Source organism: Arabidopsis lyrata (genome assembly GCF_000004255.2).
Source record: "Arabidopsis lyrata subsp. lyrata unplaced genomic scaffold ARALYscaffold_3, whole genome shotgun sequence".
NCBI classification, from domain to species: Eukaryota; Viridiplantae; Streptophyta; class Magnoliopsida; order Brassicales; family Brassicaceae; genus Arabidopsis; species Arabidopsis lyrata.
In genome coordinates this window covers 5,551,535-5,566,864 of record NW_003302553.1, presented here as the reverse complement: position 1 = coordinate 5,566,864, position 15,330 = coordinate 5,551,535, and the positions used below count along the sequence as shown (strand labels likewise).

The 15,330-nt window shown below is 35.4% G+C and overlaps 3 protein-coding genes and 1 long non-coding RNA gene across 6 annotated transcripts; 2 read left to right on the top strand and 2 right to left on the bottom strand.

Annotated features, from left to right (window-relative positions):
* Positions 1 to 914: 914 nt before the first annotated feature.
* On the bottom strand, positions 915 to 1,740 carry LOC9318902 (dirigent protein 22). Its single transcript, XM_002882790.2, has one exon. It carries the CDS (start codon positions 1,556 to 1,558, stop codon positions 1,007 to 1,009), a length of 552 nt encoding a protein of 183 aa, XP_002882836.2. The 5' UTR covers positions 1,559 to 1,740; the 3' UTR covers positions 915 to 1,006.
* Positions 1,741 to 5,328: 3,588 nt separating this feature from the next.
* LOC110230251 lies at positions 5,329 to 8,956 on the top strand. Of its 3 annotated transcripts, none has more exons than XR_002333367.1 (6): positions 5,329 to 5,800; positions 5,903 to 5,988; positions 6,432 to 6,555; positions 6,644 to 6,716; positions 6,841 to 6,924; positions 8,784 to 8,956. It is a non-coding gene; the product is annotated as an uncharacterized LOC110230251 (long non-coding RNA). The 3 variants fall into 3 exon arrangements; XR_002333366.1 differs by lacking the exon at positions 8,784 to 8,956 and adding an exon at positions 6,254 to 6,313 and having other exon boundaries at positions 5,903 to 6,158; positions 6,841 to 7,351; XR_002333365.1 differs by lacking the exon at positions 8,784 to 8,956 and having other exon boundaries at positions 6,841 to 7,351.
* LOC9318901 (dirigent protein 7) lies at positions 7,423 to 8,290 on the bottom strand. Its single transcript, XM_021032520.1, is given in 3 exon segments — positions 7,423 to 7,524; positions 7,570 to 8,087; positions 8,090 to 8,290. Coding segments are annotated over 2 exon segments (558 nt in total). The 5' UTR covers positions 8,157 to 8,290; the 3' UTR covers positions 7,423 to 7,524; positions 7,570 to 7,596.
* An 899-nt stretch (positions 8,957 to 9,855) lies between the features above and the next one.
* LOC110230476 (ABC transporter E family member 1) lies at positions 9,856 to 13,148 on the top strand. The gene is given in 12 exon segments (XM_021033623.1): positions 9,856 to 10,016; positions 10,286 to 10,402; positions 10,473 to 10,558; positions 10,649 to 10,746; positions 10,829 to 10,946; positions 11,046 to 11,135; positions 11,218 to 11,522; positions 11,617 to 11,812; positions 11,889 to 12,074; positions 12,151 to 12,660; positions 12,738 to 12,782; positions 12,785 to 13,148. Coding segments are annotated over 11 exon segments (1,812 nt in total). The 5' UTR covers positions 9,856 to 10,016; positions 10,286 to 10,299; the 3' UTR covers positions 12,860 to 13,148.
* Positions 13,149 to 15,330: the final 2,182 nt, after the last annotated feature.

Sequence of the window (15,330 nt, the reverse complement as noted above, 5' to 3'; positions counted from 1 at the left end):
AGACGACTTCGAGTTCAATTTTCTCGCATGCCGTGGCATCATCACGTGCATGTGTGATGGGTCAGTAGAGGCACGTAAAAAGAATACAGATGTTAGTGGAGCAGAAGCAGAGGTCGTGAAACTTTTACATTCACTTTTTCCATCAATAATGTATGTATAAAGATAAATTAAAGCTGACGGAGCCGTTTAATTTGCTCTATGATATTCAACAATTTTTTTGTTTAGTTTGTGTAATTATATTAGGCGGAATCGTAATGTGGATAATTGTATGAATTTTGTTAGTTTATGTATTTGGGGTGGGATTCGTAGCCAATTTCATGTACTTTTATATAAAAAAATTATTAATTGTTTTGACCGGAACAATGTTCTCGATTATAAATCACACGTGTTAAATGGTTTTTGGAACTGAAGAAAAGTGAGTGTGGGGTGTGGACGTATGACCTTACATACTTTTTGAAAAATCAAATCCTGAAAAGCAAAATAATGCATCACGTTACAGTAGTTACAACGAAGAAACTGCATGATTGACCATATGTTAATTACTAAGAAATAGTAATGCAACTAAATTTCATCATATTTAGCTCTAATAGTATCACAGTATAACCTTTATAAATTAATATTCGATAAATCAATATATATATATATATTTTTGTCTAATAGTATCAATATATCAATGAATTAAAAAAAATCATAATTCCAACTATATTAATTTATAGCTAGAGATTTTACTGTATTCTGGATTACTTCTAGACATTATATAGCCTGGTTACAAGCTTTGGTTAGTTAGTGAATGGACTAATCATCGTTAATTAATTGATCAGAGAGCCTTGTAAACTACATAAGTTATTAAGTTTATCAAAAGACAAAACAATTCCCTGAACGAATCGTCTCACCACACAATTAAGATAATAGTAAATATAAAATGTCTCTCTTATGTACTTAAATTTAATTATAGTTACACAGAGGACATATATACTCTTGTTCTTTAATTTTAAATATAATGATATCAGTAATGCAAGACATAACAATTGTATTCAACAGTGGCGTCTCCTGTCTTTGGATCGAACCACTTAGTCCTAGCCTCGACATAACCTCTAGCTAACCGGAAGACTCCACTTCCTCCGACCACCGGCATTTCCCTAACCTTCGAGAATACCGTGTTCCGGCCAAGAATTGTGATCGTACTCCCGTTGTACTTCCCTGTCTTGAAAGCGAAATTCATCGCCATCAAGAAGCCCAACTCACGTTGAGCCGCTCCGGCGTAAAAACCTTGGGCCTGGCCTACCACAGTCGAGTTAACGGGCACATCAGATGTTAGTGCGTTGTCCATCATTGTGATTGATCCGAAGGAGGTTGAGGAGTTTGAAACCGCCTTCTGAATCATGATGGCAGTAGGGTTTTGACCGCTTAAGATGTCGTGCCAATAGACTCGGAGATGGGTGAGTTTCTCCTTCTTGTGGAACCTTTTTGGGTTCATTTCTTTAGCAAAATCTCCAGCGGAAGCAACGGCGGTAAAGAGGAGGATTTGAGCGGCAAGGAAGAGGATGAGGTTTGACATGTTTGATTACTTAATTATTTTATTACTTGGTGTTGTTGTTGTTGATGTTTCTCTCTTGTAATATGTTTCGATCTTGTTTTTAGTTCAAGTTAAAATGGGAGTGTATATATATAGATGTGGATGTGTGCTATAAATAACAAGTTTATATATAGATGTGAGAATGAGTGTGAAAAAAGAAGAAATGAAAAAAAGATAACGATTGTATTTATAGAAGAAAAAGCGTGTGCTATTTAAGAAAAAATCTTCTAGGTTAATTAGGAAATAGTTTCACGTGTGAACTACTTGATTTTCTGGGAAGAAACTTGATTTAATTTAAGATTTATTAATGCATGGTGGACAAAGTATTAGTATTAATTTTCTTATGATTTACAGTGAATGAACTAAATTTCAAAAATATTACACTAAATAAAGCTTACAATACAAACTACGTATAAGCAATCCGCATGTGCATGGTTGTACATATATAAGTAATCACGAATTTACGCAATTGGTGATAATAAATAACTTCATGAATGATATATACTTTATCCAAATTTTCCCATTGGCTTAGATGATTTACCAATAAAAATTTATGGGAAATTTCTTACCTAATGGCATACTCACTTCCATGGTTAGTCGGATGTTTCAACAAAATTTCGATATTTGATACTAAAATTATGAAAAGGAAAAGAAAAGCTATTTTCTCATAAGTTTTTATATTCGTTGTAACTTCGAGGTCATTTCTTCTTCTCTTTTGCTCATACTCAACTTTTTGATTTTGTTTTTCTTTTGAGGAGACTTTTCCCTCTTTTTTCCTTGGCCAGTGTTTGAATTTGAACCCTTTAGTATATGTATGTTAAATATTGTAGAGCGAGTTGATACAGTATAGTTCGAAACCAAATTATTTAATTGAGTTAAGCTGCCTACCAACAACGTGGCAGGGTGTAATTGGTAGAATTATTTTATTTGTTGACTAGATTTTATTTGACCTTCCAAGTCTTATTTTGTTTGATGGGCTTGATAGAGAGTTGTATCTCACAATCACCTACGTTACCTATACACATATGGGCCAATGATGTTCATTTAAAAGCCCATCATAATTTTATGAAGCCCATTAAGACATGTTATAGAGAAAAGGAAATCATAAGCCGACCTCGTAAAAAAAGGAAATTATCTTTTTGTTAGTTTTCCTTTTTTCTTCACAATAGGTAACTATTTAATAACGTTTTTTGTAGATAGATCTCAATTTCTCATCATTGCTTTCTTCTTTATCCGTCTCGCTCTCGTTTTTTTTTTTCCTTTCTTTCTCTTGGAGCGATTGAGAGTTTCTCCAAAGTTCATCATCACCAGTGAGAGGTTTTGTTTTTCTCACAAGTTCTTTTAAATTTGTTAAAAGTTTATGCAGATTGTGTATTTCATGATTTTTCGTTTGATACAATGTTTTTTAGGGTTTGAATGTTTTCAATTTCACAATTGTTCTTCTCGAATTCGAACCCTCTTAAATTTTTTGAATTAAGGTAATGTGATTGATTGCCTCTTGCATATTAGGGTTTTCAATTTTGAAATCGGATTTCAATTTTCAGATTTTAAAAGCGTTGTTTTGTTTCAAATCAAGGTTTTTGTTTTAAGGATTTCAATTTAGGGTTTTAATTTCAAACCTGTTTTAAGAATTTTGTTTGTTGCAAATAAGCTTTTTCAAAACTTTTAACTGTTTTTTTCGATTCTTAAGAACTCTGTTTTCAAATTTTTTTTTTTTTTTTTTAAGTTTTTTGTTTTGTTTTTCTTAAAATCCAAAAGAAAGGGATGACAACACTTATGATTGTTGTATGTCCGGTTTCTACTTGGGAAAATTGTCCCTTTATCGTCCGATGTTGCCTAAACAAGCACGATCATGCTTGAAACAGAGATAAACCTTCTTAAGTAAAGGCTTGTCAAAAGTCTGTATCTTGCTGAGCTGGGACAGCATTGATACAATATTCAATTATCTGCTTTGCTGAGCTGGGACAGCAATATATGATTCAATGATCTGCTTATTAAAGGAGGAACAATTGTCCTTTTATAAGGCTTGTATGTATATGGGAGTTGCGAAATTCGAACTTTTAGTTCATATATCTGCTTAAAGATATGTATTGCTGGACTGGGACAGCAGTATAGATAGATCATTCAATGATCTGCTTATTAAGGGAGGAACAATTGTCCTTTTATAGGGCTTGCTTATGGGAGTTGCGAGATTCGAACTTATAGTTCATATATCTGCTTAAAGATATGTAATGCTGGACTGGGACGGCAATATAGATCATTCAATGATCTGCTTATTAAGGGAGGAACAATTGTCCTTTTATAGGGCTTGTTAATGGGAGTTGCGATATTAGAACTTTCAGTTCATATGTCTGCTTAAAGATATGTATTGCTGGACTGGGACAGTGATATAGATCATTCAATGATCTGCTTATTTTAAGGGAGGAACAATTGTCCTTATTACAGGGCTTTTTATGGGAGTTGCGAGATTCGAACTTTCAATTCATATATCTGCTTAAAGTTATGTATTGCTGGACTGGGACAGTGATATAGATCATTCAGTGATCTGCTTATTTTAAGGGAGGAGTAAATGTCTTTTTATAAGGCTTGAAAGAGAGATAAACGTCCTTGAGTAAGGCTATTCAAAACTATGTCCCCAAATTCTGTATCTTGTTGAGCTGGGACATCAATATATTATCCAATGATCTGCTTATTAAGGGAGGAACAAATGTCTGTATCTTGCTGAGCTGGGACAGCATTGATACAATATTCAATTATCTGCTTTAAGATATTTTGTTGTGCTGGGATAGCAATAATCATTTAATGATCTGCTTATTACAGGAGGAACAAAAGTCCTAAGGCTTGTTTATGAGAGTTGCGATATTCGAACTTTCAGTTCATATGTCTGCTTAAAGATATGTATTGCTGGACTGGGACAGCAGTATAGATCATTCAATGATCTGCTTATTAAGAGAGAAACAAATATCCTTTTCATAAGGCTTGTTTATGGGTGTTGCGATATTAGAAACTTTTCAATTCATTTGTCTGCTTAAAGATATGTGTTGCTGGACTGGGACAGCAATATAATATTCAATGATCTGCACATTGATAAAGGAACACACGTATTTGCAAGGCTTGTCTAATGAAATTTCTGAGGTTGAGAAACTCAGTTACCTGGTAAAATTCTATCTTGTCGAGCTGGGGACATGATTGATAATTCAATATTTCTCGATAGGGAAATTCAATAATCTGCAAAAACTATATCTTGATGGGCGTTGTCCCTTAGTCAGGCATCTACAACAGTGTCTGATGGAGAGAAGTTCAAGTGTCTGCTTAACTCAATTATCTGCTTGAAGAAATTTTGCTGGACTGGGACAGCAATATAATATTCAATGATCTGCATATAAAGAAAATAACAAATGTCCTCATTTATAAGGGCTGTGACATCATGATGATGATCAATGTTCTGCTTGAAGAATTTAGTCAGGCTTCTATAACAATGTCTTATGGAGAAGTTCAAGTGTCTGTTTAGACTCAATTAACTGCTTAAAGATATCTTGCTGGGCTGGGACAGCAATAGATTATTCAATGATCTGCTTATTGTAGGAGAAATAGAAATCCTTTTTATAAGGCTTGTTTATGGGTGGATTGCGAGATTTGAACTTTCAGTTCATATGTCTGCTTAAAGAACTTTCAGTTCATATTTTCTTGATGGATTTTGTGATTCCTTGATTGACTCCTTTTTTATTTTGATCAGATAAGTGTTCTATGGAGAAAATCAGTATCCTTTAATGGGAAGAATTCAAGTTTCTGCATAGCTATTTCTTTTTGTGATGGGGCAACATGATATATTCAATCCTCTGCATTTTTTCTGGCTAAGACTCTATGAATAAAGTACTCAATCCTCTGTTCTTCCGTGTGAGGACAATATGGCTACGAATATTTAAACCTCTGCGGCTCCACGTGGTACCAAAATCTACCGTCAATTCGAGGAGGTAAGTATTTCATCTCAACTATGTTGCACTTGTCTGTGTATTGTTATATTTTGACATTGGTCTATTAGCAATGGGTAAGTTTTTTTTCTTCTACTTATGTAATTGTCTTGAAAATGTTAGGTCATTCAAGAATAAATTAATGTCTGTTTGTCTCACTGTGTTCTAACTATATTTTTAGGTGATTGATTCTTAACAGGGAAGTATTGCAGAAATCCAGTGTATATATGAGATCTTTCCCACGTTTGATCAGGTAAGTGTCACTTTCCTTTTTAAACCAAATTATGAATTTAACTAAAGATTTTCTTGATGGATTTTGTGATTCCTTGATTGACTCCTTTTTTATTTTGATCAGATAAGTGTTCTAACTATTCAACTATTAGCCTGTCTTTCCAGCTTCATAAGGCCAAGAACTGGAACTATGTACATGATCTATCTCAGGTTCGACTTCTCTCTATCTTCCTTGGTGTCTAATACTGTAGTATTATTGTTTGCGTTTGATTGTCTTAGTTGAATTCTACATCTGCTTGATCTTAAGAAAGACAATTCCATATTTGATGAAGTTTTCATCTCTCTGTCCACATTTCAGCAGTTTTTGCTTGGTTCTTTAGGTATAGTAGTCCTTCTCTTTCCATTGCTTCTTTTTAATTTCCGTAGTAGTAGCATGAATTTGTCTACTAAAGTGTGAATTTTCGGATTTGCTCAGAGAACACCATGAAGTCATGTGATTAAATGCACTGTTCATAAAGTTTCATATACTTGAGCGGTACTTATTAGGAATTATATAACTCATAGTTGTTTACCCTTTTATATATAATTTCGTTTTGTGCCTAACATCAATATCTTTGTGACTTACTCATAAGTGTTTTATATTGAACTTGTAGGAATTCAATGAGACACCGGTGGAGGCTGTTGGATCATGTGGAAAGTACTGTTTGCAGTCTCCTGAAGTGTGTCCGACTCTTTATTTGAAAATTGAGCTATTGTAGATCAGCAAATTTTGATCAGGTAAATGTTCCCTCTTTTTCTAAGTTATGATGGAGTTTGTGATTCCTAGACTTGTTAACGAAGCTGCATAGTTGTATTGAAATTACAGGATTTAAAGGAGTCCACGCACGAGAAGTTAAGAGGCGGCTATTGCATCATCTTCTTCTTCTTCAAAACCTGAGGTATTTAGTTGCAATACAAAAAAAGAAAAGAAAAATACTTTCCTCTACTAAAGTTTTGAGCCTTTGATCTTTTTAAAGCAGAGCATGACTATATATGACTGAAGGTTTGTCTTATGCCTTTTAGAACAAGCTAGTTGGCTTTTGCGGTGTACAAAGACATTCTTGAATTTGTGTCTTCAGGAAAACAATGCTCTGGCTTTTTTCTCAGGTATGCTCTTCTTCTTCGACTTTCAATTTTCAGTACTTGGTAGCTGCGTAATAAACACAAACATAAACACACCCAACACAAATGCTAACGCAAACAAGAATGTAAATACACACAAAAGCAAAAACTCAATCACAAGAATGTGAATACACACAAATATATACAAATGTCCAAGACAAAACGCAAAAGTCCCAACACAAATGTAAATATTAGGTGGAAGCAAACTGTTAAGTGCAAACATAGGGACAAACCTAAAATATTGAAAGCAAATTGAACCACTTTTTTCACACACGTACATAAATTATTGAATTTACTTAAATACTTTAATCAGTAGATATATTTGTGACCTATATTGTTAATAACAAGCACTCATCATACCTAAATTACAAAGCAACCCTACGTGAAATGCTTAACCAACTGGACCGATTCAATACCGGCTTGGCCAAGATTAATCTTGATCATGCCAAACTGTAGTGCGAAATGCCACAATACATTTTTAAGTCGCGGCAAATACTTTGAAATGACATTTTCGTGTTTCATACTTTCATGTATCAAAATCTATTAAAAGACATAAATATCCCCCAAAAATCATCCATCATAAAGCTGACAAAATCCAACATAAAGTATTTCAATTAAACCTTCAAAAAGGAGAGACATAATAATTGATCACTATCATCAATAATGCAAGACATAACAGCTGTACTCCACAGTAGCATCTCCTGACTTTAGATCAAACCACATGGTCCGAGCTTCGACATAACCTCTAGCGAACCGGAAGAGTCCACTTCCTCCAATCACCGGCATCTCCCTAACCTTGGTCAACACAGCGTTCCGACCAAGAATCGTGATCGTACTTCCGTTATACTTCCCTGTCTTGAAAGCGAAGTTCATCACCATAAGCGCAGACGAATCACGTTGACCAGTAGCAGCGTAGATCCCTTGCGCCTGTCCCACTAAAGTCGAATTCACCGCCACCTCCGTAGTTAATCGGTTGTCGATCACAGTGACCGCGCCGAAGAAGGAAGAGTTTGAGATAGGAGGGTTGATCACGACCGAGCTAGGGTTTGTGCCGCTTAAAATGTCGTGCCAGTAGACACGGAAATGAGTGAGTTTCTCCTTACGGAGGCCAAAGTGGTTTTTGTCAATGGTTTTTGCAAAGTTTTGCCTTTTCCGGCAGAGACAACGGCTGCGAGAAGGAGAATTTGGGTGACGATGATGAGGATGAGTTTTGCCATGAGTGGAGAATTATGTGGTATGTGATTTATTTCTTCTAGATGGTGTCTATGTCTAGACTATATATAGTAGAAGAATACGATTGCGTTTGTATAATAATAAATATTTTTGCCACAACAACATGGGCCGTATTACTATTATTTATATAAGTCGTCGGCGAAAAAAAAAGTCGTACATGTAAGTATGTAAGCTGAAACAAATGATTTTTTTTTTCTTTTAAAATTTTCTCTCTTACTTTCGATATTAGTACCTTTCTCTGTAGTCTCTACCGAACTAATATTCCAAAAAAGACTTAAGACTTGTAGTCTATTATTGCACTGTAACAAGAAAAAATACTTTTAAAATTAAAGATGTTTACACCAACTTTAGTTTGTTTACACCAACTTTAGTTTGTTTACTATTCTTTCATTTCTGCATTGAAAAAATGGTTACGAACTAAAATTAGGTTTAGCTCTTAAATATATATATAAGTAAAAACACGAAAATGATACGACAAAGTCGACAACAATACTAACACAAACAACTAGTTTATCATATATTATGTCCTAGCTAGTTACCGAGCAAATTCATTGTTTTGAGCTATTTACCATATTTAATTGACTTTTCTTTACCAATTGGCAACATGGCAGTGCGTCAATGGCGGCAGAATATTATGTTGTTGACACGGTGTGCCGACGTTTTCATTTCGTCACAGTCAATGTGTCTCGTTCATACTTCCATGCATTTTCAAAGTCTTTTCTTAATCAACCCGTTATAATTGACAATCATAATATATCATTAATTAATAAGACATGATGTTACATGTATTGGTTTACTGGTCCTTTTCAAAGTGTTTGGTGTAGTTTGAGAGTTGCTGTCAAATATTGACATCTGTGATACGTAACGTAAATCTACGTACATAAACGTTACAGTTTGATAATTATTAATAATAAGATTCTAGTAAAAATGTTCTTATGAGTTACGAAGTTTGGTAGTATATATGAAATGCGTATAAATAAATTTGACTCATATATAAAAGAAGTTATACTTATATACAAAAAGCTTAAAATTTCTGGAGACCCAATACCTATGTTTCTTAGAAATGGGTGGCGGGCCGGACCTGCTTATACAAGAACATGATTGTTCAATCACTCGAAATTTTGCTTATAATTTTTTTTTTTTTGTTTCTTAATAACGATAACAATTTTGGAGTACAACAGCGCTTAAGGTCTTGAAAATCTGAAATCAATCCATATGGTCGAAGCGCCAATATAACCTTTAGCGAATCTAAAGAAGTCCAGTTCCTCCTACCAACAAGATTCGTGATCGCACTACTACTCCCATTGCCATCAATCAATACCCACAACTCTTTTTTTTGGGCCACATTAGCATACATCCATTGGTGGGCCTAGCCTACTTCAGTCGTCCCCATGGGCCTGGTTCACTAATGAGAGAAAAAGAGATAATTGGTTGTTTCTATCAGTGAATGGTCCCTCTTTAGCACGAATTGCAATGGGGATATTATTCTCTATTCTCATTGGCTGAGAAGTGCATAAAATTAGTCAGAAAAAAATCCAAAGTTTTCCTTTTAACTAATGTTTTGGAGTCCACAAATTTCAATGTTTTCTTTTTAATCCAAGGTCCACAATTCATCATATTAATATTTTTGAGAATCTTATGTTGTTTATTATATAGAAAAAGACAATCCCTATAAGCTTAAAAATCTAGCCCTAATAATCTATTTCATATACTTAGTGCCGTTGCCGTTTCATCATCACTTAGATATCACCACCTTCGCCGTCGTTCACCCACCTTCGCCGTCGTCCACCCACCTTCGCCGTCGTCGTCTCTGCATCTCCCTCGCCGAGCTGCTATCTAGTGTGGTACGAGATCCTTTTCCTCTTCTTATCCCCTCTAGAGATCGATTGTTCGTCTTTCGTTGGCTTGATTCCGATACACTCTTATGTTGTGGATATTATTAGGTCTTTGCGAGATTGTTCAGTTTTACTTGTCACTAGCTCTGTTATTGTTTGCATCTGCTAATTTCCAGCACCATTGATGATTGCCAAACCAAACATCCTATAATGACTTCGTTTTTGATTACCTCGTGAGGTCAGATAAATATTGATTTGTGTATTTTGTATTTGTGTAGTATTCTCAAGAGGGATGGCAGATCGATTGACGCGAATCGCTATCGTGAGTGAAGACCGGTGCAAGCCTAAGAAATGTCGCCAAGAGTGCAAGAAGAGCTGTCCTGTTGTCAAGACTGGTACTTTTCTGAGTTTTGAACACTTTGTACATAAAAGAACGGTTTTTTATGCCTTGTTTTGTATCTTTAGGGAAACTTTGTATCGAGGTTGCTCCTACTTCCAAGACTGCTTTTTTATCAGAGGAGCTGTGTATTGGATGTGGTATTTGTGTGAAGGTACTTATATCTTTTTACATTGAATGAATGTGTCTTCCTCTAGTTGGTGGACATTGATTTAGAATGATTTGTTGGTGCACAATTTTGCAGAAATGCCCGTTTGAAGCTATTCAGATTATCAATCTTCCTAAGGACTTAGCGAAAGATACAACCCATCGATATGGGGCTAATGGTTTTAAACTGCACAGGTTAGCTAATCAAAAGTTTTTGCCTTGTGGAATCTGTTTGATAATCTGTCTTTAGGGCGCTGATATGTTTCTCGGCTTGCAGGCTTCCAGTTCCACGGCCGGGGCAAGTCCTTGGGTTGGTTGGAACAAATGGTATTGGAAAATCTACTGCTCTCAAAATCTTGGCTGGAAAACTCAAACCAAATCTCGGCAGATTTAATGTAACTATAGACTCTCTGAAGTTTCTCTACCTCTTATGCATATAATGTGTCTATTCTGTAATTTTTGTATGATTGATTATTCTACTACTTCTTGGGCAGACTCCTCCTGACTGGGAAGAAATTTTGACTCACTTCCGCGGGTCAGAACTTCAAAGCTACTTCATCCGAGTCGTAGAAGAGAATCTAAAGGTAGGGTCCAAACTATTCTTGATATTTGTTCTTATGGAAGCAGCTCACTAAGTGAGTCTGATGCCCCTTGTATGTATGACAGACTGCTATAAAGCCACAACATGTTGACCACATAAAAGAAGTTGTTCGAGGTAATCTCGGGACGACGCTTGAGAAGATGGACGAGAGAGGAATGATGGAAGAGATTTGTGCTGATATGGAGTTGAATCAGGTCCTGGAGCGTGAAGCAAGACAAGTATCTGGTGGAGAGCTGCAGAGGTTTGCGATTGCCGCAGTTTTCGTAAAGAAAGCTGATATATACATGTTTGATGAACCATCTAGTTACCTCGATGTGAGGCAGAGACTCAAAGCTGCTCAAGTTATACGCTCACTCCTCAGGCATGACAGGTTTGTTTTCTCATCTTCTGAACTCCTTAGTATTGAGTTTATCTTCCTGAATAAGATACATTTTGCTTACATGGGCTTCGCCTTTTTGTTGTAGCTACGTAATTGTTGTGGAGCACGACCTCAGTGTCCTTGACTATCTCTCGGATTTCGTTTGCTGTTTGTATGGGAAACCAGGAGCATATGGTGTTGTGACTCTCCCCTTTTCTGTCAGAGAAGGAATCAATGTGTTCTTGGCCGGGTTTATCCCCACAGAAAACTTGCGTTTTAGGGATGAATCTCTGACCTTCAGGGTAAAGCTTTTCCAGCGGCCTCCAAGAGAAGTGGCTGACATTTGTGACTGATATAGTTTTTTCTTCTCTTTCCAAGGTTTCTGAGACTACACAAGAAAGTGATGGGGAAGTGAAGTCCTATGCAAGATACAAATACCCAAACATGAGTAAGCAACTTGGAGATTTCAAGCTGGAAGTGATGGAAGGGGAGTTCACAGACTCTCAGATTATCGTTATGCTTGGAGAGAATGGTACAGGGAAAACAACCTTCATCCGGATGCTGGTAAAATTCCTCTCCTTTGTTTTCTCTGCTCGTTTTGGTTAGACGTTGAATGAATGAAATTTGTATCTTAATGCAGGCAGGCGCATTCCCACGTGAAGAGGGTGTAGAATCGGAGATTCCAGAGTTTAATGTGTCGTACAAACCGCAAGGGAATGATTCGAAGCGCGAGTGTACAGTGAGACAGTTGCTACATGACAAGATTCGTGATGCATATACACATCCTCAGTTTGTGTCAGATGTAATAAGACCGCTTCAGATTGAGCAGTTGTTGGACCAAGTGGTAAAAACTCTTTCTGGTGGAGAGAAGCAGAGGGTTGCCATTACTCTATGCCTCGGGAAGCCCGCTGATATCTATCTGATTGACGAGCCAAGTGCGCATTTGGACTCAGAGCAGCGGATCACAGCTTCAAAGGTCATAAAACGGTTCATCCTGCACGCAAAGAAAACCGCGTTTATTGTGGAGCATGACTTCATAATGGCAACCTATCTTGCGGACCGAGTCATTGTGTACGAAGGACAGCCAGCTGTCAAGTGTATTGCTCATTCTCCACAGTCGCTGCTCAGCGGAATGAACCTCTTCTTATCGGTAATCTAACACTTTTAAGACGTTTGAGTTATTATCAATCTCCTCTATAAAACCAACTAACTTCTTGTCCTTTGCAGCACTTGAATATCACATTCAGACGGGATCCCACTAATTTCAGGCCGAGAGGATAAACAAACTAGAGTCCATCAAGGACAAGGAGCAAAAGACTGCAGGATCATACTACTACTTAGACGATTGATTGATTGGTTGGTCAGAGAGAGGTGCATACCAAAATTTTAGGAAAGTGAACTAGTATATTGAGACTGAAACAATGCCTTTGATTGTTATGTTTGTATTTTGAGACTCCCTCTCTGTCTGCATAAAGTTGTGACTAAAGCGTAAGTTGTTTCAAGACCACTTACCTAGAAATTTAAGCATCAAACATTAGAGATAGAAGTTGGAGGTAATGTTGCTTGGATACATTAGAGCAAGAAAGCAAGTTAAAGGATTTTGAAATTGAGATTAAATGGCGCTTGAGATTATGATAATTTTTCTCTATTAAAAGGATTGATTCCGGTTACTCCAATATAATGTTTGTCATATTGTTCTGTTTTTGATTTTGTCATAAGAATGTCTTTTTTTTTTTTTTTTTTTTTTTTTTTTTTTTTTTTTGTGTGGCTATTTCTTACCCTTGAAACATATAATATTGTTTTTTTTTTTTTTTGTAACATAATATTGTTTGCATGAATCAATCGTATGTCACAAAAATATCCTAATTATATAAGTTTTTTGGATCAATCAAACTTATTTTCTTATATACTTTGTTTGATTGTAGTCAAACAAACCGAGAGTCGTGAATAGATAAAATAGAAAGAAGTATAGGTGATCATATTCATAGGGGATAGAGAGTCGTGAATGGACTTAGAGGCCCATGTCTCGAGCGTCCTGGCTTCCTTTTCCAATCTCAAATCCTTCAAGGATGCCACCGGTAGGACCACTTTGGGTATTTTCCATATTCCTCAGAAGATTCATCTCTTGTGGAGACAGAATTCCTCTCTCTCTTGCTTCTTTCCTACGCTCTTCCCAATCAACAATGGCTTCCACGTTTACACAATGGCGTGACAAGGTCTGGATTATCTGTTATAGGGGAAAAAAACAATGGTTATTTAACATCAAAACAAAGAAATAAGACCAAAAAAAAAAAAAAAAAGTATCAAAATATATTCTTACTCACATCACCAAAAACGGGGAAAAATGGTGACTGAGGTTCAAGACATATATCTTCTCCACAGACTCAATGATTTGGATCTATTTTTTGTGTAGAACAAGTACTCGTCAAAAGAAATTAGAGATTGTAATTATTTACTTATAAAAATGCATCATATTGTTTCGTTATTAAAATGCTCACTTGGGTAGTTTTGCTGGTGGCATATGGAATAAGGATAGGACCATATATATGTATCAAAAACCTGATCGATGGTTTCTTGGATGCTAAGGAGCACTGAAACAATTTTTGAGAATGAGAGTAGATATAATTCATAAGAAAAGATGCAAAAAAAAGAAACTAATAAATTAATTACCGTTTAGGTTTGCACGTCTTTGAACAGCAAGAAGCATTCCCTTCACAATGGCCTCCGCATATTTTGAGTGAGGCACAGCTTCGGCCAAAGTCTCTGACATTCTTTCAAGCTGTTTACGGATTTTCGTCATCGGCTCACGCCTCTCATAAGCCGTTTCCAGTAGACCAACAATCTACAAAGAAACAAAATGTAAAAACATTAGTTGATAAACTATATGATAACATTTAAAAAAAAAACATATCATTAAATTTTAGTATATCAATCTTATACCTCAACACTCAGATCCTCAGCGCCACCTTCCATTTTCTTTCTAGTCAACAAAGAGACAAACAAGATTTTTTTTTTTCTTTTGTATGAAAGACAAACAAGATTTTATGATCTTCTCATCGTCTTCTTGATGCCCATTTTATAAGGGAAAAATTACAGTAAGGTTAAAAAGGTGAAAAAAAACAAATGCCTTTTTAGTTATTTTTACCATTGTTTGATTCACTTCAAGTTTGCTCTCTTTAGAAACTTATGTGCATTACATATATCTATCTCTATATATTGAAGTAGTAAGTAGTGTATATGCGTTTTCAATTATCGTAATATTACTAAGATACTATACTGATAGGGGAAAAAAAAAGAAACCAAGAAGCACTATACTAATCTATACTTAATAAATCTAATTTCTATAAAACAATGCTGATGATAATGATGATAAGAACAACTAGCTAGGGCTGAACACTTACATGATTTGGTTCGGTTACTATAGTTAAAATTACATAGTCATTATACTAATTCCTTCTTATCCTTTGTGTAAACAATAAATTTTACTGTTGATAACCAAAATTTATTTTATATAATTTTATATGTCATATTGGCTTATATTAAGTTTCATCATATGAGAACTTGTTGATAGAAAATTGACAATTATAAGACATTGATGTCTCCTAAATATTTAATCTAGATAAATAGTTATTTGATCAAATGAATTTGGCTAATAGAAAGAATTGAATATGACTATGATACTTCAACAATAGTAAATTTTTGAATAAATTGTGAATATTTGATGACCATGTGTTTAATGACTTTTGGCAGCGATGCAATTTCGTTAAAAGTCCTGCAAATATAATTTGCTATTATAAGTATTGACCTATCTTTTGAAAAA